The sequence below is a fragment of the Bemisia tabaci genome, chromosome 3 (genome assembly GCF_918797505.1).
Source record: "Bemisia tabaci chromosome 3, PGI_BMITA_v3".
Lineage (NCBI taxonomy): Eukaryota > Metazoa > Arthropoda > Insecta > Hemiptera > Aleyrodidae > Bemisia > Bemisia tabaci.
Genome location: NC_092795.1, coordinates 49861990 through 49889308, shown reverse-complemented (window position 1 = coordinate 49889308; position 27319 = coordinate 49861990). Strand labels below are relative to the sequence as shown.

At 39.5% G+C, this 27319-nt stretch overlaps 1 protein-coding gene across 1 annotated transcript in view; it reads left to right on the top strand.

The window, feature by feature from the left end:
* LOC109030546 (ras-like protein 1) overlaps positions 1 to 27319 on the top strand; it is a 122549-nt gene that overhangs the window by 93244 nt on the left and 1986 nt on the right. Inside the window, exons 3-6 of the mRNA XM_019041547.2 lie at positions 20409 to 20545; positions 23572 to 23733; positions 24474 to 24626; positions 25116 to 25275. Of these exons, the coding sequence (XP_018897092.1) occupies positions 20409 to 20545; positions 23572 to 23733; positions 24474 to 24626; positions 25116 to 25275 (612 nt within the window). The remainder of the gene's footprint in view (positions 1 to 20408; positions 20546 to 23571; positions 23734 to 24473; positions 24627 to 25115; positions 25276 to 27319) is intronic.

Sequence of the window (27319 nt, the reverse complement as noted above, 5' to 3'; positions counted from 1 at the left end):
GCGCGCTAAACATTAGGTATCATGACAGTCTCTGCGATATAAAAATCTGGCGACCTCAATCTTGACGCTTTGGCTCAGCTGTAGCAAATTGCTTATAGTTTGAACAACTTATGGTGGGAAATGAACATTGCTCGATTGAGAAGCTTGCTGAAACCGTTGTAGTGCGCGATTTGACTAACGTAGAGCTTTGAGTTTCTTGTGAGCGGGCATTTCAAATTCCTCGTAACCAATGTGAAATAAAAACGTTAATATCTTCGTTAGGAGTTAATTTCATTAATTTTTGATGCAAGAATCGTGTTCTACGTGAAATTCTGGTTTAGGAACATGTATCAGATTGCTTAAGTTCGTACCTTGTCTAGTGGTCCATTCGCATTATGAGTACAACCTTGCGTAATGAATAAATATTCGCAAAAAGTACTTGAGGAACTTGAAGCAGACATGATGTAACAAAATATACTTGACCGAATGAAACTAAGACGGTTTTATTTTTCAATTTTACGACCTGGATGATATAAAGTACAATGTATCCTTTACGCCTTTCAAGCATCCCGCCACTTTGGAGCGAATCTATATCTGCTAATAGACAGAGGAAATTCACTTTCGTATTCGACCTGACGAACACTCCAATTGGCGTGGACAATCGACAAGACAAAACAGCCCCGGAGACAAACACAGGACCCGGGTCTCCGGTGCGGATTGGGGAGAGGAAGGGGGGAGGGTACAAAAAATAAATGGGGTCCCATTGATTTCAGCGACACTCCCATAAATTATGGAGTGTAATTGGACCTCAAGACGTGCCCTTCTTCAGCTGGTGCCGGTAGCCTTTGCACAACAGCGCGAAACGGAACATCGCCGCTGAAATTGTCGTCGGAAGAGTGTCAGGAGCATCGAAGAGGTCGGGTTCAAGTATCATCTCGATAGTTTTTTTTAATCAGTGAGTAGATTAACTGAAACTAGATGCCATCTCACGAGTTACGAGTTCACAGCAGTGCAATTAATCGTTCATAATGTTCGATCAATTTTTCCTTGCTATGGATGGACACCGTATGAGCCATCAGGGGTTGCGAAGTTTTCGTTCGAAAAATCACGACTTTTCAGGAAAATTCGTGAATTTTCTCCCACCGATTTTTCAGATGACTTTGTTCGTAATTTGATATGAAAATTCTGAAAATTTCATGTTTATTTTTCTTGAATCGACTATTAGACCTTCATTTTAGGGGGAGAGTACCCATTCAGAGTTCGTAAACTCATCAGGATTTGACCTTCTTAGTTAAGCATATTTAAACCGCTTACAAAGCAGATTCTTGCTGTTTATTGATAACTAACGAAATGCCCGTGACTGGAGTCACGGGTCTAGAGGCCGCTAAAATATCTATAACCCCGAAAAAATGGTGGTAGGGGAGCAAGACATGCCATAAAAAAAATGATAAAATCGACAGAAAAATGAGTTGAGGGGAGTCGGAGAGGGTGATGGAGCAAAATGAGCTGGGGGGGGGGGGGGGTAGAATAAATGCTGGCAAAAAAAATTAGAACTAACATAAAGCAATGATTTATTAAAAAAAAAAAAAAAATGAAAAAAAAGAAATTGAAAAAAAAAAAACATCAGCCACTAGAAAACAAAGTTTACCAAGAAAACCAAGGCATGGAACTTTCATAAAAACAGATTAGTGGAAAACAGCGTAATTACGGCACTTACGTTAATTACCGTTTATAAGTAAACGGTAAGTGCGATTTAACCAAAAATCTATACAGTTCTTTATAAGACCAACATGGACAAAATTACAGAATTTGAATAGGCTAACGTAAATCTAACGATAGTTATCGTGAACGAAAGAATTGACGACATAGGTAGGGTAACTATTATAGGTGGGATTGCAATTATAATTTTGTGTGGAATTTAAACGCAATTCCATGTGCAGCTAAGCACTTGTCATTTTTTTTTTTCTTTTTTTCACCATGCTGCATTTGAGCGGGGTTTTGATCGGAACCGTTATTTTTTAACTTCATTCATTTGGTCATTGGTCAACTCTACAAAAATTGAGTAAAAAAGGTAGGAGGAAAAGAAAGAGTTGCATTTCCGTGTGAAGCACCAATTTTACTCCACATTTTATACTCCGCATCACAAAAGAGGTTTTCAGCATCATAACTGCGCGCGGTGTCGTAGAGACTGGTCACTAAGTGTGGAGTGAAAACGACCTAGGTGCGAGGCTGAGCGAATATGCTACGCTCCTCTTTCAAAGATATTACCGCGACAAAGCAAGTTAATTAGTCGTCGAGAATATTGAGGTTTAATTTTTCCTCTCGCAATATACATAAATAATTAGCCAGGCATCTACTCAGTAAAGTTTCCTGAAAGCGTGTATTCTTTTAGAGATAGCTTTGTGGAAACACCTCAGGTTGCAAGGTTTAAGATTTTTGAGACGAAGTTGAGGAGGTCCTTGGCTATAAACATAAAAAAAGAAATAGCAGATAGTTTTGTAATGGGAATCTTTCCAGATTTTCAATTCTTCGTTACACGAAGTCAATGCAGAAATGTATCTGCAGAATCCTCATTCTCTTTTAAACAATACCGCCACAAAGGCTAATACCTATAGAATATAATTACAGTAGACTCTGGATTATCCGGCTTCGTATTATCCGGATCGATTTTGCAACCATGTAACTATACGTACGCATTCCGATAAGTGAGCGGATCCGCGGAGAAGCGGTCGCAAGGCATATTGGCGCCTGCAAGGCTGAAGGAATACTTCACGCATTGCGCCAAACAGTGAGGTCGGCGTGGAACGCATTAGCGCTTACTAGATTGCATAAATACTTCTCACATTACGCCAAACACAGTGCAGTCGGTTAGTTGGACAGCTATATGCAATGAGGAACTAGGGTCAAATTTTCGATTTTTTTTTTATGATGAATTCCGTATCAGGAGGGTATTTACTTACTATTGAGAAAAAGAAAATCCTCAAAAACAATTTTTATCCCGCTTCAGCGACCCCGCAAAAATTTGCCGTCGCAGGATCACGCGAAGTTCATTTTGCAATTGGGACCTATACTATGGTTCCCTATTGCGTAATGCGAAACTCGGATTTCCCATTTTGCAATTCGGAACTATAGACAGGACGGCATACTGCTTTCTCGGCATTCTCGGCTCCTGTTCGACCGATCTTGCTGATTTTGGGTACAAGAGGGTATTGTTCGACGGGAAACTCGAATTTCTGGTCAAATTTTGAAAATTCAGAAATCCAAGATGGCGGATGTGGCCTAAAATGCTATCTCGGCTCCTGTTCGATGGATCTTGCTGATTTTTGGTAACCGGGGGTATTTTTCGACGGGAAACTCGAATTTCTGGTCAAATTTTGAAAATTCAAAAATCCAAGATGGCGGATGTGGCCTAAAATGCTATCTCGGCTCTTGTTTGATCGATCTTGCTGATTTTTGGTACCAGGAGGTACCGTAATAGCACACCTAGTCTTAGAGATGTTTTTAAAACGTGTCAATGACACCAAGCCTCATTTCTGAAATGTTTCACGTGATACTTTAAAAACCCGAATGAAGTGTCAAACACGAAGCCACTCTGTGTTCAACACATTCCCATGTCACCACATTTTATGTGTCTGTGAAACATTTGCAGATTGTGTCACCGAAATGTTTCGAATTCATTTTTTACATATTTCAATGACACAATGGGCAAAGGTCTCCGTTGGCAGTGCATTTTTGACACATTTCTGACACATTTGTAAAACAATGAGCCTTTAACTCAGATTTTCCTCTGATTTTCTAAATGTTTATGACACATTTTCGGTATAATCACTACAGTCCATGTAGTGTTAAACACGAGCCCACTCTGTGTTGAATACATCCGCATGTCACTACTTCTTAACCGTAAAAAAATTTTCAGACATCTGTTTTAGCAAATGTCGTGGAGGCATTATAGCTATCAAATCAAGTGCCTGGGCGGCCTGATTACAGACTATGCCTAAGGAGAGTATGGAACTATGGGTTCACTCCATCAGTATTAAACTATCAGAGGGATTAGGACGTCCTCACTTTAGAAAAGTATACGCAAAGCATGATGTACGGTTTCAATATTTTAGATAATCCATAACTTATAAGCTCTTATGGAGATAAATGCGATGCATACCAAGAATTTAAAACTATTTTTAACTCTGCATAATTAAATAGCCAAAAAGTAAACCTTGAGACAAAAAAATAAACCAAAATTTGGTAAAATTGGAAAATGAAACGTCAACGCTCTCTGGTGGGTTCAGTTTGATCTAGGAAAATTTTTAGAAAGGTCTGAGAAATGTTTTCAACTTGTGTTCACCAGGTTTTAATGACAATCAAGGCACTGTTTTGTTTAACTGATATATTCCTGACACATTTCTGAAATAAATTTCCTTACCCTTATGCGTTTAAATTAATTTTATAAATGGTTATGACGTACGATCGCCGCGGATCAATTAAATGAGAGTGATACGAGTATTTCAACTGGAGAGCAATGAGGGAAATTCGTACACGAAAATCTGAAGGCGTTTCAAATACCATTCCGTCACGTTTCATACATAGATTCAACATATAGCTGTACCTTATCAGATTAAAAATACGAAATATCTGCCAGTTGTTTCTGAAACATGTTTTTGAAGGATCTTGGAAACGTTGCTAAATTGTGTCAGAAATATGTCAGGTTTATTTCTCAGAAACTTCGAACTTCCAAGAATTTCTGCAGCAACGTTTTAAATATGTTTTAGAAATGTTTCCAAAATATTTAGTTGATCTCCTTTCCCAACATATCGTACACAAATCTAATATGAATCTGTGCCTGGGTCGTTAAAAAAGAAATTGACACAATTACAAATTTTTTCCGATAGATGTCAATAAAGGTTCATTGATTTTCATATAAATTGTGGCAGAAATGTTCCGTAAATATGTTTCAATCATAGGCTTAGCTGTGGCAATGGTTTTGAAATGTTTTTGAAACCTTTCTGATATAGTTTATTGAACGGACTGCAATATATTGACAACACATAGCTGACACAATTCTTACACATTTTTCGGGTGGGTTATTTATGCCTTTTTGAAATAAGTTTGAAACGTTTCCAACTTATTTTTAAAAAAGTTTGAATGACCGCAATTAGAAACATTTTCGATTTGTTTTCAATACGTTTCAAAGACACGGCCAACTTGCCCATTTCATGTATTCGTTTTGAAAATTTGTTGGAAACATATGTCAATGACTGATCCGAGATTGACATAATTTGAAACATTTTAAAAACATTCCATTGTGTAACTGTGCTATTAGGGATTTTGGACGGGAAACTCGAATTTCTGGTCAAATTTTGAAAATTTGAAAATCCAAGATGGCGGATGTGGCCTAAAATGCTATCTCGGGCTGCTCGACCTATCGTGGTGAATCTTGGTTGTATAGGGGGTATTTTTGGCCGGGAAACTCAAATTCCTAGCCGAGTTTCGAAAAATTGAAATTTTTCAAATTTTGACATTGAGCTTGTTCAGTGATTTTTGATTTTTGCGTTTTTTGAAGTATTTACTACGCATAAGCCACAATAATTTTCTCCGATATTTTTCGCATTTCAATCCACGAAAAACAAGTTTGAGGTTGCGTCTTCTGAGCTCCCCTTTAAACGTGTGTCCGAGGAATGAAAGATCCCCCAGGGGATACTTACTCAAGTAAGGTCATTTTCGGCCACATCCACCATCTTGGATTTTCGAATTTTCAAAATTCGATCAGAAATTCGAGTTTCCCATCCAAAAATACTACCTGGTACCAAGATTCACCGCGATAGATGGAGCACGAGCCGGGATAGCATTTTAGGCCACATCCGCCATCTTGGATTTTTAAATTTTCAAAATTTGACCAGAAATTCGAGTTTCCCGTCCAAAAATACCCCCGGATACCAAAAATCAGCAAGATCCATCGAACAGGAGCCGAGATATCATTTTAGGCCACATCCGCCATCTTGGATTTTTGAATTTTCAAAATTTGACCAGAAATTCGAGTTTCCCGTCCATAAATACCCCCTGACCCCGAAAATCAGCATGATCGATCGAACAGGAGCCGAGATAGCATTATAGGCCACATCCTTAATCTTGGATTTTCGAATTTTCAAAATTTCACGATTCACGGGTTTGTTGACCTATTCAAGGGTTTATCGATCAATTCACGGATTTTTCGAACGAATCACGGGGTTGTCAATCGATTCACGGATTTGCGGATCGATTCGCTGGTTTTTGATCGATTCACGGTCGTCAATCGAATCAGTGCCGATCAAATCACGTCAATCGGTTCATGTTCTAACTTTTCGATCGATTCATGTCGGTCATGTCGGAATCATAACACCGGTTTTTCAATAATTTGTCGATCGAGTCGGTGTCGATCGATTCATGCTTTCATTTTTTGATCGATTCATGTCAATCAAATCTATAAACCCTCCCGTCCAAATTGCATGTTAATATTTGCCACCATTCTCGAAATATTAGCAAGTCGGTAGGTATCCATATTTTTGGCACACCCTGTTTTTTGTAGAATATCTTTCCGCAGGGACAATGCACCTCCCCCCTTCCTCGTATGATGGAAGGAAGGGGTGTTTTCTCTGTTGGGGTTAACCCTCCAGTTTGTAATAGTGACACCAGGGTCGTCTCCCCTATGCAGTCAGTGCTAAAACAATCTATAGTTCCTAATTGCAAAATGAGCTTCCCCGGATTCTTCATTTTGCAATAAGGAACTATAGCCTTTTTTTGTAATTATTGGCAACAGTGTGATGTTTTTGACGAATCTGTCAACACAGGGTGTTAAAGGAACTCCATAGCTATAAAATGAACCATCAAACCGCAACATTGATCGTTTTGATGAAAAACGCCAATGGTTTTTGCAAAAGTTGCTCTCCTGAAAACCTACCGTTCTGCCTATAGTTCCGAATTGCAAAATGCTATCCAGTTAGCCTAAAACGCACATTAGCGGCTACAAGACTGCATGAATACTTCACGCATTGCGCGCTTTAATCGTTGTATTGTAATTTATCGTTGTCGGCTACCATTCACAATCACCATTGAGTCGTTCAGTTTGGCGTTAACCTTTTAAATTCGTGTTGGTATGTACATGATGTATACATAATAAGAATACTGTGGTGTTGGTTGGTGGTGTTTGTGTTTACTATTATTATCCGGATTTCTTTTTCATCCGGATCGGGCCCGGCACCAATTAATCCGGATAATCCAGAGTCTACTGTATACAAAATAAATTTTTGGTCATCAAAATTTTAATTTTCGTATGTAGGCACGAAAAATACTTTAAAGTGCAAAAAATACTAAAGGAATCCATCCAGCGTCAAAAAATTAGTTGCAAGGACGAAAACTAATGATGGCGACAACCGTTTATTATGTCATATCATATCATATGCACTCATCTTTGAAAATCAAAATATTCATACAGAGTTTTCATTTTCCCCCATGCTTCTATACCTTTTCATCGTAATTAACATCTGGAATGAGTTGCATTGATCTAGACTTTAATAACATAAGGCTCTCTAAACATATACCCTCTGCGGAACTTTAAAAAAATCATAAACCAGCTTCCTCAATTACTCAACGAATAAATAAGTCTGATAAAAAAGACCTCATAATGGCTTGTAATAAATGCACTTTTTTTTCAAACTTATTCTTGTTCGAAAAAAAGAAGAGTTCTTCTACCGGAATTCAATAATCGGAAAAAGTAGCTTCACTATTAGAATAACTTAGCCCAAGGCCTGTTTTTGCTGTGAACTGAATATCAGATCCTGCCAAACTATTAATCCAAAAAATGGCACCTACAGATAAATTAAAAAAATCATATCACTCCTAGCGTGAGCGAAGACTTGACATGCAATGAGAAAGAAAAATAGTGCTTGAGGTAGCTTAAAGACAGTATTGAAGATTCACACAGAAAAAGTGAATAGTCTACGAAAATGAGTATAATGTATGGAAAACATAAAGAAAGATAAAACACCTGCACGAATAATGGCGGAAAGTTCGGCTGTTTAGAGGCCCATGCATTACTAATTGTTAGTCATGACAAGTTTTGTGTAGGTGTACTTAAAAAAAGTGCTTGCTCGACTGAGAATAATTGTTGTTGGAGAGAGAGGAAAGATTGAAGAGGCGAAAGATCTGAGGACCAAAAATTAAAGTAAACCCCTCTAAAAACTAGCAAATTACGATGCCAGAGAAATTCCGTGACGCTCTATGAGGAAGGAAGGTCGAGGGGAACGTCGCACTATTTTGATTTTACGTGTTAAAGTACAAAGATTGATGTCACAAAAGCGTTACAAGGGAGAAGAGGGGTATGACATACCCCTCGCAAGTTTATGAACGCAAGCTCCCTCGTCAGAGGTAATGCTGATATCGATGGCCAAAGTGCGAAACCACATATCTCCATTTGCGACGCTGCAGACTTCTTATCACACTTTATTTTCTCTTTGGAAAACTAGTTAACGTAATTTCTTGAAATCTTTTTTGATGTTTCTTCTCCGTTAGAGGAATATTCTGTAAAAATTTCAAGCTATAACGTTGGCTTATTTCTTTACGAAGAAAGAGAAAAAAAGCGGAGATTTTGAAACACCCCAAAGGAGATACATGATTTCGCACTTTGGCCATCGACATGCCGCACAGTGGATTGAATCAATGGGAGAGGTCGGACAAAATTTGGAAACTTTAAAAGCTTCAAATTCAGTTAAATCAAAACCTTGAAATTTTAAAAATGGCTCCATTGATTCTTTGTGAAATTTCTTTTCAGAAGCACTCCTCAAAATTTAATATGTAATGAATTAAACACTTAAATTTGCAGTTTTAGTCAAAAAATTTCATGTCCGACCTCTCTGATTGACTCGATCCACCGTGTGCCGTAACTACTAAAAAAAGGTCAATTGACACACTGCGGTGACTCAGTTTCCTTCCGATTGATGACGTCACATAGAGACCCTCTCGATGTTCCGTTCCATCCACTACCGCGATTGTTTCGGTGGCTCCGGAAAGTTCCAGCGCAGCAACAAAGTTCTCAGCTGCGGTCGGTTTGTCGTATGTATAGTAGGTGGGTGAGATTATCCGGAGTCCGGTGCTATGGAGCCCGAGCGTCCAGGTTTGAAGGTGAACGGGTGAACTGGTTCTACGCACACATGCGAGGGTCATCCGCGAGATGTCCGTTTATTTTGTCGGCTCTTCTTCCTTCGGCGAACCGCGGTTATTCGCGCGAATCGCATCCGGCAGTGCCGCCGCCGAACTTTGGTGGTCGATCCTCGGGGTGGCCAATTCCTAGGGGCTATGTTCGCCTGAGCTGTATGCTGCCGTGCTAAAGAAGAACGCCGTATGAACCTTCAGGCGTTGCCAAATTTCCTCGGATAAAACACGAATTCCAAGTAAACTTAAAAATATTTTTCTTCTAATTTTTCAGATAATTTTGTTCGCAACTTTCACCTGAAGTTCTGAAAATGTCAAGGAAAAATATTCATAATTTTCCTCATAAATAAAAATTTTATAGAAGGAAATTTGGCAACTCTCGAATGTTCATACGGCGTTCTTCCTTAGCACGGCAGTATGGTAGGCACGCTGGCACATGCGGTGATTTTAAAGCTAAGCATGAGCGCCAACAGAGTCCACGCCGAATTCACCGCGTCTGGCAGAAAGCAACTAAGCCACATCAGCTATTGCCGAATTTAACTGGGCGATTAAATTTTTGATAAGAGAATGTTAGTTCGGACTCCTTTGAAAATTTTAAGGAACTTGCTTCGCACTATGCAGAACATTCACTGCAAAAAAATATTTACATCCGTTTTCATGTAAAAATTAAAGTGCCCAATAGAATCTGACGGTGGCCATAATGTGGTTTGGCTCCTTTCTGCTTAACGCGGTCCGAGTAAGTTTACGCACTTTTAGACTACGACAGAAGCTTGTCTAACGCCCCTTTCACAGGTGAAGAAAATGGGAGAATCAAGACGGCAAGAGTTAAGCACAAGTTACATTTTGGACTTTTAAACTTGCTTATTGGTAGCAACCATCATTTTCCACCAATAATGACTGATGATAATCGCAAGGGTGTAATTGGTCCAACCGACTTCCATTCGCCGAACAATTGCCGACAATACAGCCACCAAAAATATCAGAAGAACGCAAGCAATAGCGTCGAGCGGTGCTGCGAGGGTAGCAAACGCCTTCATTTATTTCACATGCAACCTGTACGTCCACTAAGCGCGAATAGTTGCGTCCAGGCGTTATTACCGAAGGCAGTTATGAGGACACTATTCTGTAATGTTTCACACAGGGCGCTAAGGTTTTCTGATGATGTCTGACCCTACATAATTGAGTAGGTAACAAAAAGATCAACGGAAAATATTACGGAGACGAATACTAGCCATCAAAAATTCCATGAGGACATGGCAAGGACTTTCCAAGGGAAAATTAACTATCACCATGTTCGACAAAAGACTCATGCATAGTCAAAAGCGGGTAGCTCCAGCCTTCTAAATTGTCCCTCCTGAAGCATAAATCTTCGAACACACCGCCAAAACGATCCGTAACATCAATGATGATATTACTTGTAAGTTCGCCGACCTTTTAGCTTTGTTTTCGGTCCATATTTTTGGGTAGAATACGCGGATTCATTTGCGGACTTCTCATAATGGCGGATCAGTTGGTAGCTCAACTCGAAGACTGAAAACACGCATCCTGATGTATTATTACATAACGTTACGTCAACAAGCGGCGCTAATTATTCAACACACCCGCTGAACGGTCGCATCTTCTATCTCGAGCCCGTGAAGTGAACAAGAATCCGGAATTTGGTGAATCAATCAGATTCGATTACGGTGTAGAGCGACATTGTCGCTCGGGCGTGGGAATTTTGTTATTTTCAGGCCTGATTATACCCTAGTACTTCGCACATAAATTTATATTTCTTCTTATTTTTTCAAATTTCAAATGTCACAAATATAACTAGGAAAACGCATCTTGCGTGCTATTATCATCGATGAGAATGTATGTGTACACCAAAACACGCTAGGTTTAAGTTTTTTCAAAATTTTAAACCAGAAATTCATTAAAGTTAATAAATTTTAAAAAAGAAACTTACACCTAGCGTGTTTTGGTGTACATACATTCTCATTTTTGGCACAAATATGTAAAATTCACACACAAAAAGTAAAACAAATAAAAAGACAGTACTAAGTGGTATACTTAACAGTGAAAATACTAGAAAAAATACAAACATTTTTTAGAACTATGAGGAAAATTCTGAAGAAGTGAGGAAAATTCTGCAATACTGAACTGTCAAAGAATATGGAGGATTGGATCCTTTTTGTGCATACTAATCCGAAAAAATTGCATTTTTTTCCGCTGAATTTTCCGAGTATCTAAGAATTTTTCGCCGTTTTTTGTTGAAAAAAAAAAAAATAATTTAATGCATGAAATAGTCACTGAAGGCGAATTCTGGAAAACCGACATTATCAGAGCATATTAACGAAAGAGCTGTGACCAAACTTCATAGTAAGTACTAATGAACAGTAAGCATGTTGATCAAAACCCTGCCTAGAACTCATATGAAAAGAGCAAGTAGAGCATTGTTGCTAGGTAGTGCCTAAAAAATCGGCATTTTCTCCCATTCAAACCCATGTATAATAGCCACACTTTATCATACAATCTGGCAACCTTGACATTGAGGAAAGCACACAGATTCCCACGCGAAGCCCGCGCAACTTTCTTATTGCTGAGCCCTCTAATTTCCTCCCTTGGAGTTACAGACTGACTGAGTTCTCGAGCAGATTTCAATGCCATTGTACTTACTAAGCTCGTTTCACTGTAACACTATGTCGGGAATTGCCGGGGGTAAGTTTGCGTGCCTCGTGGAGCAAAGTGCAGTTGAGAGCGGAAACTTAAACCTCAACCCCCTCCTTTTCTCCTGAATCAATTTTCAACTAGCGAAGAACTCCCCTTTCTTCACGTGGCGGTCCATGTGCCAGAGTGTTCCTCACACGAAAGTCTGTTGGGGAGAAAGAGCCTTGCACAAAAAGGGCTAAAATTCGCCCGTTTTCGGGCCCTCGAATTGGGGTCGGTGTGAGGTATTTTTTTCATCTATAGGGTGACCCTTTACACATAATAAAATTTCAGATTGAGTATACGCACCGTTTTTGAAATATGGGGGGGCAAAGTCCCCGATTTTTACTCATATTTGCAGGTATTTTATAGTCGAACTTCGGCTGCTACAAGGTACCGGATGTAGATATTGAAGCGCGGTTTGCGGTGATTTGTCAAGCTATTTCTGGATTATTTTTTCACATCTTTTACAAACCCGCAAATGGTTTTTCGGGGGGGGGGGGGGGGAGCTTTATTCATACTATCATGACCGTTCGTATACGTCTTACTGGCATTAATTGCTTCGTTCTCGACTCCTCTCCACGCCGTAATCATGATGGTATTTTCTGTTAGGAATCTTTCTTCTTCTTTATATTTGACCAATTCTAATGTTGTCTCCCCCTTTTTCCCTTTTTAAACCCCCCCCCCCCCAATTCTAAACACTCCCTCTCAAGTGTATATTCCTGTGCGGCAGATATGAAGGTGTTATTTGTGGGGAATTATTTTCTGTCTTTATGGTTGATAAACTTTGACCCCACCTATTTCCTCCTTCCCCCCTTTACCCCTGTTTCACCCCCCCCCCCCATTTCCACCGTACCTTACTCGAAGTTGTCTGCTCCCTCTGCAGCAGAAATGAGGATGTTTCCGGTAACTATTACACTATCCGATAACTATTATACTCTCACAAAAAAAAGTATTCAAGCATGTAAAAAAGAGAAAAGAGGGGGGGGGCAGTGGAAAGAGGGAATAAGGTAGGAAATATGAACTAGTGAGGGGGGATGGGAAAGAGAAAAAAGGGTGGGGGGTGTCTCCCTTGTATTGAGTTTAAAAAAGTAAAAAATTCTTCGCTGGAAACATCCTCATTTCTGCTGCGGAGGGAGCAGACAACTTCGAGTAAGGTACGGTGGAAATTGGGGGGGGGGGGTGAAACAGGGGTAAAGGGGGGGAAGGAGGAAATAGGTGGGGTCAAAGTTTATGAACCATAAAGACAGAAAAATAATTCCCCACAAATAACACCTTCATATCTGCCGCACAGGAATATACACTTGAGAGGGAGTGTTTAGAATTGGGGGGGGGGGGAGGTTAAAAAGGGAGAAAGGGGGAGACAACATTAGAATTGGTCAAATATAAAGAAGAAGAAAGATTCCTAACAGAAAATACCATCATGATTACGGCGTGGAGAGGAGTCGAGAACGAAGCAATTAATGCCAGTAAGACGTATACGAACGGTCATGATAATATGAATAAAGCTCCCCCCCCCCCCCCCCCGAAAAACCATTTGCGGGTTTGTAAAAGATGTGAAAAAATAATCCAGAAATAGCTTGACAAATCACCGCAAACCGCGCTTCAATATCTACATCCGGTACCTTGTAGCAGCCGAAGTTCGACTATAAAATACCTGCAAATATGAGTAAAAATCGGGGACTTTGCCCCCCCATATCTCAAAAACGGTGCGTATACTCAATCTGAAATTTTATTATGTGTAAAGGGTCACCCTATAGATGAAAAAAAACCTCACACCGACCCCAATTTCGAGGGCCCAAAAACGGGCGAATTTGTGCATGGCTCTTTCTGGGGGCTCAGACTTTTTGTTTTGTTTTTCCTCCTATACGAAATGCTTACTGAAATTCTGAGCAGCTCAAGAATGAATTTTCTTCAGGTACTCCTCCTAGAAATGTAAGCGACCGACATTAGCAGAGTTGTAGCCCCGACTGCATAGAGAGAAAAAAAAGGTGTTTGCATCTTGAGGATTGTTTACCCCGTGACGTAGGTCAGTACGACACGGCGTCAACAGGGCCGATTTACCAATAGGCTACATAGGCTATAGCCTAGGGCGCAACATTTTGAGGGGCGCAAAATTTTTGAGAATGTATTCAAAACCCTGGTAAAAATTGGAGATAAGAGCTGCGTTTCAAAATACCATAGGAATTCTTATAGCCGGCTAAAGAAGGCAACAGAAAATCATATATCTGGCTGTAGGATGCGGAGAAAATCATACGGCCGGGCTATACGAAGCGATAAAAAAATATACAGGCGGGCTATAGTTCCTATAGTCGGGCTTTACACTTAATCGCCTGGCTGTTGCTTTTTCGCCATCGATTATAAAAGGCTATAAGAAATTGTGTAGAAATTCGTGTGCTTTGTAAATCCTTAAGTTTGTACGGAATCACCTTAATATTCACAAAACACACATTATATTTTCCTTTACTACATATTTTTTTTCATCAATTAAAATGAGAATAATCCATACAGAGTGTGCAAACATTTCAAAGTTATGAGTTGGAAAACGTTGACTCCACGAGCTTAAATATTAGAGCCTAACACAAAGCGAAGCGGCGGCGCACTGGCGCCTTCAAACCTAACAGGGATACTTCACGCATTGCGCAATGCGTGAAGTGCGCCGCGCCGCGCCGCAGCGTACCACGGCGCTTGAAGCAACTATTTCACACCAGAGGTATTGAACAGTATCATACAAAATTGCAGGCGCTCCAACATGTTAGGAATGGCAGGCATCCTTCAAAAGTACGGAGCTTTCCTCGCAAAATAAATCAAGATACTACGGCCCAAAAAGAGAGCGGTAGTCCAAAAACTCACTAAGTCCTAGCATCCGTAATTAGTAACGTTTAGCATACACTTTATCGCCAGGCTGTTGCTTAGTCGCCATCGGCTATAAAAGGCTATAAGAAATCGTGTTGCCGGCTATAGAAGCTATTGGAAATCTTACAGCCGGCCGTAAGTCTATGGTATTTTGGGACACAGATTCTACAAATTGTGGTTGACAAAGGTGTTTTTTTAAAGGTGAATTTGAACATTTTCCGGACTCCTAACATCCTTCTTCTGATCTGGAGGGGAGGGGCGTCTGGGGGACCACCCCCCCCCCGCCCCCACGAGAGCGCCTACTTTTAGGGGCGCCACCCTAGGTTTAGCCTAGGGCGCTAAAAATGTAAATCGGCCTGGGCTCAATATTCAGCAAAATCCGGAATTCAAAGTATGAAAAACGGATCATAACTTCCGATTTTTTTTTTCTTTTTGCTTGGATTAACTCATGATGTGATTTCAAACACTTCGTTAAGAATGACTTTCTTCCTTAAACTACACCATTTTCAAGAAAATCCATGATAAAAATCGTCCGTACCGACCTACGTCATGCACGTAGTAGAACAAGCTAATAGGAGAGGTCGGACATGTTTGAACTAAAACAGACTTTGATGTTTATTTCGTCACAAATTCGATTTCAAGGGGTGCTTCTGAAAGTTGATTTCATGAAAAAACCAATATGAGGCCACTTTTAAACTTTTTTGCTTCGTATTTTCGATAATGTAAGCTTTCAAAGTTGCCAGATTTTGTCCGACTTCTCCTATTGACTCGGTCCACTGTGCGTTATCAAAAAAATCTAAGATGCCCGAAATGCGAACACCCCTTTTTTTTGACTGCCCCGACTGGAGTACAATTAGAAAAATTCCGGGAGGAAGAAAATCCTTGTCGTTTGTTCGTTCCTGTATTCTTGCTATTTAACCCCTACGATAACCTGTACACAATCGATTCAGTATATGTATTCCCGCGCGGTCATGCAACAATGTACCGGTGAAAGGGTCAAGTAATTATTATTCCGGTCCGGTCTAGTCACACTGCAAGCGAAAGGAGATTGAAAGAGAACGACGAAGTAAGGTTGAAAGGAAAATAAAAAAAAAACCCAGCGCAGTGGACGGAAAATCTGTAAATCCCAGGAGTAATCTCTGGATTGAATAGCGCGGCTCTTGGCCTTTTCCTCATCCTTACCTCCATCGTTGTACTTACACTCCATCCTCTCTGCACTAAAATGCACCAGGTAACGTGCGCTGCTGTACTGCGGAAAAACGATGTATGAAAATTCAAGCGTTGCCAAAATTCGTCCGATAAAATGTTTACTTTTTTTTGAAAAATTACGAATATTTTCTCTCGAAATTTTCAGATAATTTAGATCTGATCGCCAATGAAATTGTGTGAAAAATTTGAGGTAAAAAATTCACATATTTCCCTGAAAAATCATATTATATCCGAGGATATTTGGCAACGTCTGTAGGTTCGTGCGGTGCAATCTCTGCATTGAATACCGAGACTCTTTGCCTTTTTCCTCATCCTTACCTCCATCATTGTGCTTACACTCCATCCTCTCTGCACTAAAATGCACCAGGTAACGTGCGCTTGCTGTGCTGCGGAAAAACGATGTATAAACATTTGAGCGTTGCCAAAATTCCTTCGATAAAATGTTTTATTTCATTTGGAAAAATTACGAATATTTTCTCTCGAAATTTTCGGATAATTTAGATCCGATGGCGAAAAAATGATATGAAAAATTTTAGGAAAAATATTCACGGATTTACTTGAAAATTCATGTTTCATCAGAAGAAATTTGGCAAGGTCTGAAGGTTCATACGGTGCAATCTCTGCATTGAATACCGAGGCTCTTTGCCTTTTTCCTCGCGCTCCATCACTCACTGGAAAAAAACACATTGGATCTAGAGTCCAGACTTTTAAAAACATCGACAAGAAAAAATACTCTTGATTCGAGCAGATTTAAGCTTAAATCAAGAACCAAGCCTCTTAATTTGAGCGGATTTCCTTTTGATTTAAGCTTAAATCCGATTGAATCAAGAGTCCATTTTCTTGTCAATGTTTTCAAGAGTCCGGACTCTAGATCCAATGTGTTTTTTTCCCAGTGATTGTACTTTCACTCCCTCCTCTCTGCACTAAAATGCACCAGGTAACGTGCGCTGCTGTGCTGCGGAAAAACGCTTTATGAACATTCGAGCGTTGCCAAAATTCATCCGAAAAAATGTTTACTTTTTTAAAAAAAAATTACGAATATTTTCTCTCGAAATTTTCAGATACTTTAGATCTGATCGCAAATACAATGATGTGAAAAATTTGAGGTAACATATTCAGAGATTTGCCCGAAAATTCATGTTTTATGAAAGGGATTATGGCAGCGTCTGAAGATTCGTGCGGTGAAATTTCTGCATTGAACAGGTACTAAGGTTCTTTGCCTTTTTCCTCACTCTCCATCATTGTACTTTTGCACTTACACCCCCACCCCCTCTTCTCCGCATTAAAATTCACCAGCTAACGTGCGCTGCCGTGCTGAGGAAAAACTTTTTATAACATTTGAGCATTGCCAAAATGCATCCAATAAAATGTTTAATTTCTTTTGGAAAAATTACGAACAATTTCTCTCGAAATTTTCAGATAATTTAGATCTGGTCGCAAATAAAATGATGTAAAAAATTTAAGGAAAAATATTCACGGATTTACCTGAAAATTCATGTTTTATCAGAGGGATTTTGGCAACGTTTGAGGGCTCATACAGCGTTTCTCTTCAGCGTTACGGAGCAATGATAGGGGACGTGAGCGTTAAAACTAGAACCATGAAGCGATACGCGAACCAGTGGAAATCCAGGTGCGTCATTTCGTCGGCTTCCTGACATAAGTGCGTAACTTAACTCCAAGATGAACCATGTCATTCATAAACTTTCATGCTTACCCGGGCTCATCTCCAAGGAAAGTCAGCGGCGATTCTTGAAAGTTGGCATTTGTCTTCCATTTAAATGCATGAAAAACAATCGATTCTTGATTTGACAGCCGCCTCATCTAAAATCGATATTTTCAATGGATATAAATGGAGGGGCAAAAACAGTTATGCTAAACTTGCAAACACGTTAATGAATGTAGTTAAGCCTTTTCGTAAGCCCAAGCGACTAATTGGCGAAACTTGCGAGAGACCTTTGCGTGGAGAATTTTACTGATTAAAAAAGTGACTCTCCTACATGACAAGGGTGTTCCAAGTTCTCTACCACGGTCACGGTCTCAACTTTAAGAGATTTTTTTTTTCAGTTTGAAAGTGGCTCCAACCAAAAATCATAGTGACAACATCGCGTTTCTCGTGAGATGTCACACAGTAATAGCTGATTAAATCAAATATCTCCCACCCAAGTGAGGGCTCCATTTGCCTTGTCGTCGAGCAATATACCAAAAAAAAGTGAGGGAGGTATAGGATTTATTTGATTGCCTCCTTGGAAATGGGAAAGAAATTAAGTTTACGAGAATCGAGGTGATTTCTTGTGCCTAAAAGACGCCACGATTATTTTTAAGAAAACATACATTTTGACGACTTCTCATCTTCCGCTATTTCCGTGTAGTCTAAAATTACACGGAGCTACGACAGTAACCTACACGCAGCATTCGACAAGCGATAAGATGATGTCGCGCCTTCAATGTTACTGACAAGCAACACGCAAGGCAGATTTATCGTGATCCTCTGCAATATTGCCGCTCATGCTGGAGTGTGTTATATTTACAGATATTTTAGTGACCAAAAAATTAAAAGCCTTCGTTAAGAAGAATGATTAATTCCAGAGGCTTTTAAAAGTTTGTTGAATGAGCATGGTAACGTTTTAGTGCTCTCAGGAAAAACGTTTTTGAAAGAAAAATATGTGGGTCTCATGGCCTAAAAATTTTGGTTTTGTTATGTGAACCAAAAAATTGAGCTAAGTCATAAGAATTCCTATTCCATTTTTTAAATGTTATACTTTGGGCTTTCATTGTTTTCTCCAATAAATAAATAATTCGGTCTTTTTTTCCTTTTTTTTAAATATGATGTCACTAAGCCTCTTCAATGTACTTGCCCTTCATTTATTTCAGAGGAAATATGATAGAAGAATAAAATAAAACTGAAAGAGTAAAAAATCAGGACGTTAAAATACCTACATAATATAAATGAAAAATGGTGTCCTGGCGATTTTTAAAAGATAAGGACGTAAGATAAAGCTGAGGTCCAATCAAGCTGCATAATAATATAAATTTTAAGAGGCATTCATTTTGTTCAGAAATGTGCGCGTTGGAAACAAATATTCACCACTTGATTTCGGCCTTTTAAAAAAATATACCTCTCGTAAAATAATTTCCTCCGATTGATGAGCGACAAAGCGTCTTCGTTTAGTTCCGGAGTTTTTCTCCGTCTCTTTCACCCCTTCTATTTCTTCTGCTGAAATATGTCACGTAGGCACTAACGACTTCTTGGCATTGCAGAAGTTGGTAAGTCACCATACTGCCGTGTTAAGGAAGAACGCCGTATGAACATTCGAGAGTTGTCAAATTTCGTTGGATAAAATATTTAATTCTGAGGAAAATTATGAATATTTTTCCTTGAAATTTTCAGACACTATGGATCAAATTACAAACAAAATTATCCGAGAAATTGGCGGGAAAATATTCCGAAAATTTCCTGAAAATAAGTGATTTTCCAGAGGAAACTTGGCAACGTCTGGAGGCTCATACGGCGTTTTTCCTTGGCCCGGCAGCATACTGTGCGGAATACGTACGTTCGGTTAAAGCTTCCTTCGGCTCTTTGCCTTTTCACGTTCATATAATTTCAAGTTGTCACCAACAGATGGCATCATTTATTTTGCGATCCCAACGGAGGTAGAAGAATGAAAAGTGAATCTCGGAGCGAAACTCGGAACAAATTGTTCGTGACGTTTTCGAACAAAGATGTCATCCGCAATTTTAACGATCATCGAAGTCGCTCACATGAAGCTCCTAGTTCAGGAAATTGATTCAATCAAAGAATCAGGGTTTGAAAAGAGACGGCGAGACAACAAACCATACCTCGCACTTCATAAAGTCTAATTATTTGAGTAATGCATATATGAAGTCAAGGGGGGGGGCGTGGGGGGGGGGGGGTGTGCTGTGTGCCTCCATCTTTTGGTCGTAAAAAGAACGAAGAAAAAGGGGAGAAAGATTAAAAGAAGGGAATGGAGGAAAAAGAAGGAAGAACGCGTATATTTGGTAATTATTCGTGACGAAATTGACTCATACTGCCCAGTATGTTCTTCAAAATTTCGAAAAATTTTCTGAACCAAGCCCCCGCACCCTCCTGCCGTCCTCTTTGAAGTGTACGTGTAAGAAGTACACTTTGACGTATAGATAAATAACATATATTGCCACTTCCTCTTCTATAGAAAATCTAGATACTTCTTAGCTGTGGTAAAAACATGGTTAGATAAAGAAAAAGTTTTGAGAAAGTGTTTAAAGATTATTGATGGAGTTTTTACACAGCTGAAACTTGCATCGGGACAGCTCTGAAATGCACCTACTAAGAGAAATCCAAGGGTTCCTTTTTGAAGATTCAGACTGTCCTTAAATAGTTCGGGACCTAGTTGTCCCCTAGGAATTGCTCTTGCTATGTCTATGATCCTAACAGCTGGCACTTATATTTTCGAGGAACTTGCTTAATTACCTACCTCCGTCCTTTCGTATTGTTACAGCACTGGTGGTTAGGTTCATAACAAAACGATTCATTGGAGAATATGACCCCACGCTGGAGAAAACCTATTCCTACTCAACAGTCATTGACAACGAGATGGTATATTTTGAAATTTTGGACACAGCTGGTCAGCCGCACGTAAGTCCCATTTCCCATATTTTCATAATGCTTTTATATATTTTTAGTTGGAAAATCAAATACATCATGAATTGGACCGCGTTTAGTAGAAAGGAACCAAGCCACATTATCACTGCCAAATTTAACTAGGCAATTTAATTTTAACGTGCGTTAAGAAAGAACGTTTGGGCGGATTCCTTTGAAAAATTTAAAGAATTTGCTGTGTGCTACGCAGAAAATTCACTGAAATTCGCAGATAAATTTGCACAACCATTTTCATGGAAAAAATTAAATTGCCCAGTTAAATTCGGCAATATCTGATGTAGCTTGGTTCCTTTCTGCTTAATAAGGTCCGACATTGAATTACTTTGTAGTAGATAACGGAACTTGCCTGTTTTGAAAACGCCTTCAAATGCGGCGTGATACCTCACGCATTCCGGAGAGTTCAAATAGTTGTATCCTTGCGCCGTAAGAATGTGACGGAAGATTTAAATGGAAATAGCCTCCATGCACGCTGGGCGTGTCGATTTCCTTTGACATTGTTGCAGTGGTGAATGCATAGCTGAAGTGCGCTCCAGCTAGAATGGTTTTTAGCAAGTGGGTGGTTTTTCTACGAGGATTTAAAATAAACGAGTGGTACGGAATATAACAAAAGAATATGAACCATGCAAAACGATAATCCGGGTATCGGAACTTGGCTGATTTGAAAACGCCTTCAAATGCGGCGTGATACCTCACGCATTCCGGAGAGTTCAAATAGTTGTATCATTGCGCCGTATGAATGTGACGGAAGATTTAAATGGAAATAGCCTTCATGCAGGCTCGCCACATCCCATCGCGGGCCCTGCTGCCAGTTTTAAGGTCCGGGCCCCAAGCACGGAGGGGGGGGGGGGGTCCGAGGGGCATCCGCCGAGAAATTTTAGAGTTTATACGACTAATCGGATGCATTTTGAAGCTTCCATAAAGAATTTTTCCATCAATTTCTGCGGAATAATTATGTTTTTTTTTCTACTTTCAGCACAAAATACTTGCGAATTGTTGCATTCAAAACATCTGGAAAATTTTCATTTTTTTGGGGGGGGGCATAAGATACTATTTTCAGTTCTAGGAGGGCCAGGCCCCCCTGGACTCCCCCTTCGTTTGTCTATGGCAAGGGAGTTGAGCCATGAGCCATTGAAGTCGAGGATGCCCAGACTGGAGACTCTTAGCATCTGATGACGGAAGAAAATGAAACGCAGTTACTAAAAATATCCCTCTGTACTGAAAATCTTGAAAATAGATGGAAATTTTCCAGGAAGTATACTTCTTAGAAAATTTAAGAAGAATTCTACAGTGTCCCAGCGTGTTGCTGAAAATCTATTCACCTTTTGCGAAATTTTTAGGGTAAATTTTTCACTTTTTCCTACGAAACAACGGCTGCATGTGAATTCGTAGTGGTTTTTCACGGGTAACACGGCCCCCTCCGGAGCCCGGGCCCCGGTACCAGGGACCCAGTATCCCCCCCTTTGTGGCGGGCCTGAAAATTGGTTAATTTTTAATTATTCAAATGATGTCTAAGAGTCTTTCGGAGGCAATTTGACAGAGAACAGAGACTTCTCCCAATAAAATTTTCCGGTCAAGCGCTTCTGAGCCCGTTTTCTCAAAACTTCATTTTTGCACTTACTGCTCTCTTCGCTATCACGGCAGTATGCGTGGAATGGGAGGTGGAATAAACCGAAAGTTGTGCCTGAAGTCATCTATGGACGGCCCGAACGTACACACGCTTGCAATTTTTACTCTGGAATATCAGAGCACACAAGAGTGATATAATCCGCGCAAACTACATAAGTTGGACAATACTTAATTGATCTGCAATTACACGAAATGCCTGGGTAGTAAATTGATGGGTTGAGTGTTCTTCATCGTCGTTGATTTAATTATTCAGCGGTAATCCAGAATTGCAGGAAAGGTCTAAGAAAGATTGCGCGGAAAAGGCACCAGGATTGCGCGAATAGAAACATTAACATCTGCTACAGAAATGCGCGAATTTATAATAAAGTTAATTTGAGGTAGAAGTTTGGCAAACCAGGAAACAGTTGGAAAATAAACGCATTTTTATGTTAACGCTAGTTCAGGTTAGTATGTTGACAATCCATCGACGTCTCCCCTTCTGATGATAAATGAAGTGAAAAGATTGGATAATGGTCGTGGGTATAAAGAACTTTCCTAAGTTTCCTCGGTAAAAATATTTAATCGGGCGGAACGAGGCAACGTCGGAATACTAATACGGAGTCGAAACACAACATGAGCTTTTTAAGCTCTATTATTCGATGCCGCGATTATTCTAGCACGAGTTCGAATAATCGCGCCGAACACGGTGCGGCCGGCGTTAAGCGTATATTAGCGCCTGCAAGACTTTCGGAATACTTCACGCATTGCGCCAAACAGTGCGGTCGTCTTGACGTCCATATAAGCGCCTACAAGACTGCATGGATACTTCTCGCATGCGCCAAACGCAGTGCAGTCGGTCAGTTGGCGTGAAGCGCGTATCAGCGCCTGCATGAGACAAGACTGTTGTAGCACTGCTATAGGACTGCGTTTCATCATTTATGACTTTTTGCTCCAGTTTTTACCATAATTAGAGGGAAAATGTGTATCCTCATAGTAGAAACTCGGATTTTTTGTTTTATTTTGTTTTTTATTACATTAAAAAAATAGAACGAACAAAGATATCGCGTCGTTTCGATACTTTAAATTATTTGAGATCATTCAGGTAAATTCGTGGAAACTTTTCAGAAAAACTGTGTGTAGCTTTTTAAAGTTGGTTGACTATGACTATATTTATTTTTTCATATGGATGTAAGAAAGGGAAAGGGGATATACCTGGAAAAATGCGGCCACCGTACCCCGTTACGTATACGTTTCTAGTACAATTTAGATTGAATTAGGCGATTAAGTTTTGCTACAAAAGTGGTGGTTTTTCGTCATTTCGATTAGGTATATTTCTGAGCCTTTCTAAAGTGTTTAACTATGGCATAATGTTTAGTATTCGATTCATTTTGTTTCAGGAGGCAGAATGTCTGACTTTAGAGCCGAACATTCGGTGGGCAGAGGCATTTATCTTGATGTATTCCGTAACCGACAAGTGCTCATTTGATGAATGTAATAGGTTGAAATTTCTCATTAACTACAACAAACGGAGACGTCGTTTGGTTACAAATTCAACAAAAGTAAGTAGAGGTTTTTGACCTCCTGCCGTGGGAGTACTCGTGAAAAAAAGTACTTAATGTCATGAAAATTCATGCAGAGATTCTCGACAAAAATAATTACCAATAATTAGGTACTTGGATTGTTATTTCTATTTCCGCAGTCAAATTTTCTTAAGAGTTTTCATAAATTACTCGCAACTGTTTTATGCAACTTAAAATTATTGAACTCTTATTTTGATGAGACATTTCAGAATCAGCAATCCTAGGAATTCAATAAGTACCTTTGAAAGAACTAATCAGTCCTCGGTCTCGATGCCATATGTACACAATTTCTTCTTTCACGTTTCATATAACAGAAGGAAAAATGATAAAAAATTGATGAAAATATTAGAGAACACTTGCTGGCACGGAGAAATTTTCTGAAATGTCCTAAATCTAAATTCTATTTATTTTACTGGTTTGAAATGAAAGATATAACAGAGGAAAAAACCACACAACAGGTTTTTCTAAAATCTTACCATCTATATAAATCAGGTAGCTTCATTTTATGTGCTGTAGCCCGACACCGTTAAACTTAACGCGTCACCTTAGGTATTTTTTACACCGTTCTTCCTTGTTGGAAAAAGCAATGAAAAAGCACTGTAAAGATATTGACAATTTTTTCTACTTTTTTTCATTTTGTAAAAGCAACGACTTTGGAAATTGACACCATCTCTTTTTACCCGGCGTAGACCTTCATTTGATAAATTTTCTAATTCCAGGAGGCTCTGTCAGAGGTCCCAGTTGTTCTAGTAGGCAACAAGGCTGACCAATCAGGAGACAGGATGGTCAGTCTAGAGGATGGTCAGCGACGGAGCCGTGAAATAGGATGTGTGTGTTTCCATGAAATTTCCGTCAGGGAAAGTATAGAGCAGGTAGGTCACCTAATTTTGCGAGTAATCTAATCTATAGAAAGTACCTATTCAACGCGAATGAACTTCCGTATGCGATGCTGAACGGGATTGAACTATATCGCTATAATAAAACCATTTGATGAAAGGGCAAAAGAGTGTTGAGACTTTAGGACCCGACGAGGGAGGTGATTTTCTTCTATGAGCATTTATATGAGTTAGATTTTTTCCCGGAAGTTCATATGATTTTCAAGACTACCTTGCTACTGATGTTAGGTGTGAAAGTAGAAAGCATCAACTTCATTTCATCCAATTTATCTGCAACTGCAGCAGCATATTATTGCAATCTTTTTCAAACATCAAAAATAAAAAAATAATAAACAAGTATCCTGAATTCTCATCTTTGGATGTGTACCTCATAAAAAACTAGAAAATCAGTCATATAATTCAACTCCTTCAATTCAAAATTTTTACCTACGAGAGCTAATTGTAATGTCTTGACGTTCATTCCAGGTATGGTGTGTCTTTAGAGATGTTTGTCAGTTTTGGCGAGTGCACACAAAATTTCCTAAAATCAAACGGTCATCAAGTGAGATGAATAGCCCGGAATTGCCCTTGACGCCACATCAAGCTAGCACTCCAAATGGACGTCCCTTCATATCCGTTATTTTTGGTTTGTATATTATTTCATGTAAGATTCTATATCATAATGCTGTCGGTCGTATTCGAGTTATTATCAGACTTCCCCTGGTAAAAATTGGCTGTAGAATCTGTGTTCCAAAATACCATAGACCTACAGCCGGCTGTAAGATTTTCAATAGCTTCTATAGCCGGCTGCACAATTTCTTATAGCCTTCTATAGCCGATGACGATTGAGCAACAGCTAGGCGATAAAGTGTATGCTAAATGTTACTAATTATACGGATGCTAGGACTGTTTTTGGATTACCGCTCTATTTTTGGGCCGTAGTATCTTGATTTATTTTGCGCGGAAAGCTCCGTACTTATGAAGGATGCCTGCCATTTCTAATATATTGGAGCGCCTTCAATTTCGTATGATACTGCGCAATACTTCTGGTGTGAAATAGTTGCTTCAAGCGCCGTGGCACGCTGCGGCGCGGCGGGCGGGCAGCCAGCGCGAAAAGCGCCTACAAACCTAACAGGGATACTTCACGCATTGCGCCATGCGTGAAGTATCCCTGTTAGGTTTGTAGGCGCTGGCGCGCGCTTATCGCTGGCAGCACGCCGCTCCGCTCTGTGTTAGGCTCCAATATAATCTTGCGGAGTCAGCGTTTTTTAACTTATGATTTTGAAATGTTTGCACATCCTGTATGGATTATTCTCATTTTAATTGATGAAAAAAAAGATGTATTAAAGGAAAATATAATGTGTGTTTTGTGAATATTATGGTGGTTCCGTATCAAACAATGATTTCCAAAGCACACGAATTTCTACAGTTTCTTATAGCCTTTTATAGCCGATGGCGATAAAGTGTAAAGCCCGGTGATAGGAACTATAGCCCGGCTGCATACTTTTTTATCGCTTCGTATGGCCCGGCTATATGATTTGCTACGCTTTCTACAGCCAGCTATATGATTTTCTATTGCCTTCTTTAGCCGGCTATAAGAATTCCTATGGTATTTTGAAACGCAGCTCCTATCGCCAATTTTTACCAGGGTCAACTGATCATACCTACAAACATTTGCTTCAACGTTTGCATCACTGTTTTTAAATTAAACTTCTTCTCTTTTTTTGTGAATGCCAGGGTGAGGTCAAGAAAATTCAGCGCCAACATTTTTTTCAATTTTTTCAAAAAGTCAGGAAATTTGATTCAATTTCGCAACCCTGCATATGAACATTCGGCTGTTGCTAAAAATCTTTGGATAAAACACAGATTTCGTGGAGAAGTTTTAGATATTTTCTCCCAAGTTTTCAGAGACATTCGTTCGCAATTTGATCAAAATCATCTGAAACTTTCAAAAAACAATATTCATAACTTTCCTTAAGAATAGTACTTTATCGAAAAACATTTGGCAACATTCGAAAGTTCATACAGCGTTTTTGCTTTGCATGGCTGTGAGTGTCTGTCAGTTCATTGATAATTCCTCAAATGTAGGTACCAATTAGGTCCTCAGGATACGCAGAAACAATCAGAATACAACCAATCGGTGGATGCAACTTAATTAACTTCGGCGTAGGGTTGGGTTGCATCGCCAAATTTGAAGGCGAACTGCCTACGATTTCGTTATTTCCAAGTGGATCGACTCAACGGTACAGGTCGGCCATAATTTGGAAACTTTAAAAGCTTGTAACTCTGTTTTAACAAAACTTTGAGGTTTTAAAAGTGGTTCCATTGGTTTTCTTGTAAAACTTTCTGTTAGTGACACCCCTCAAAATTTGAAATCTGACGAAATAAACATCAAAATTTGCAGTTTTAGTCAACAATTTTATGTACGACCTCTCTAATTGACTCGATCCACTGTGCGCCACTCCAACTGACAAGCTGTACAAATTCATCACCGTCATCCACGCTCTGCGATGAGGAGGATTTATAGTTTTGAACTTTTGATTTGTCAATTTGAATTATCTTTATTTTAATTTTTGATAAGATTAATCAAACCAACATTTATAATAAATCTATGTTTATGCTATTGATTTAGGGATAAAAACTGGACAAATGCCTTACGAACCTTCGGCTATTGCCAAATATGCCTTGAT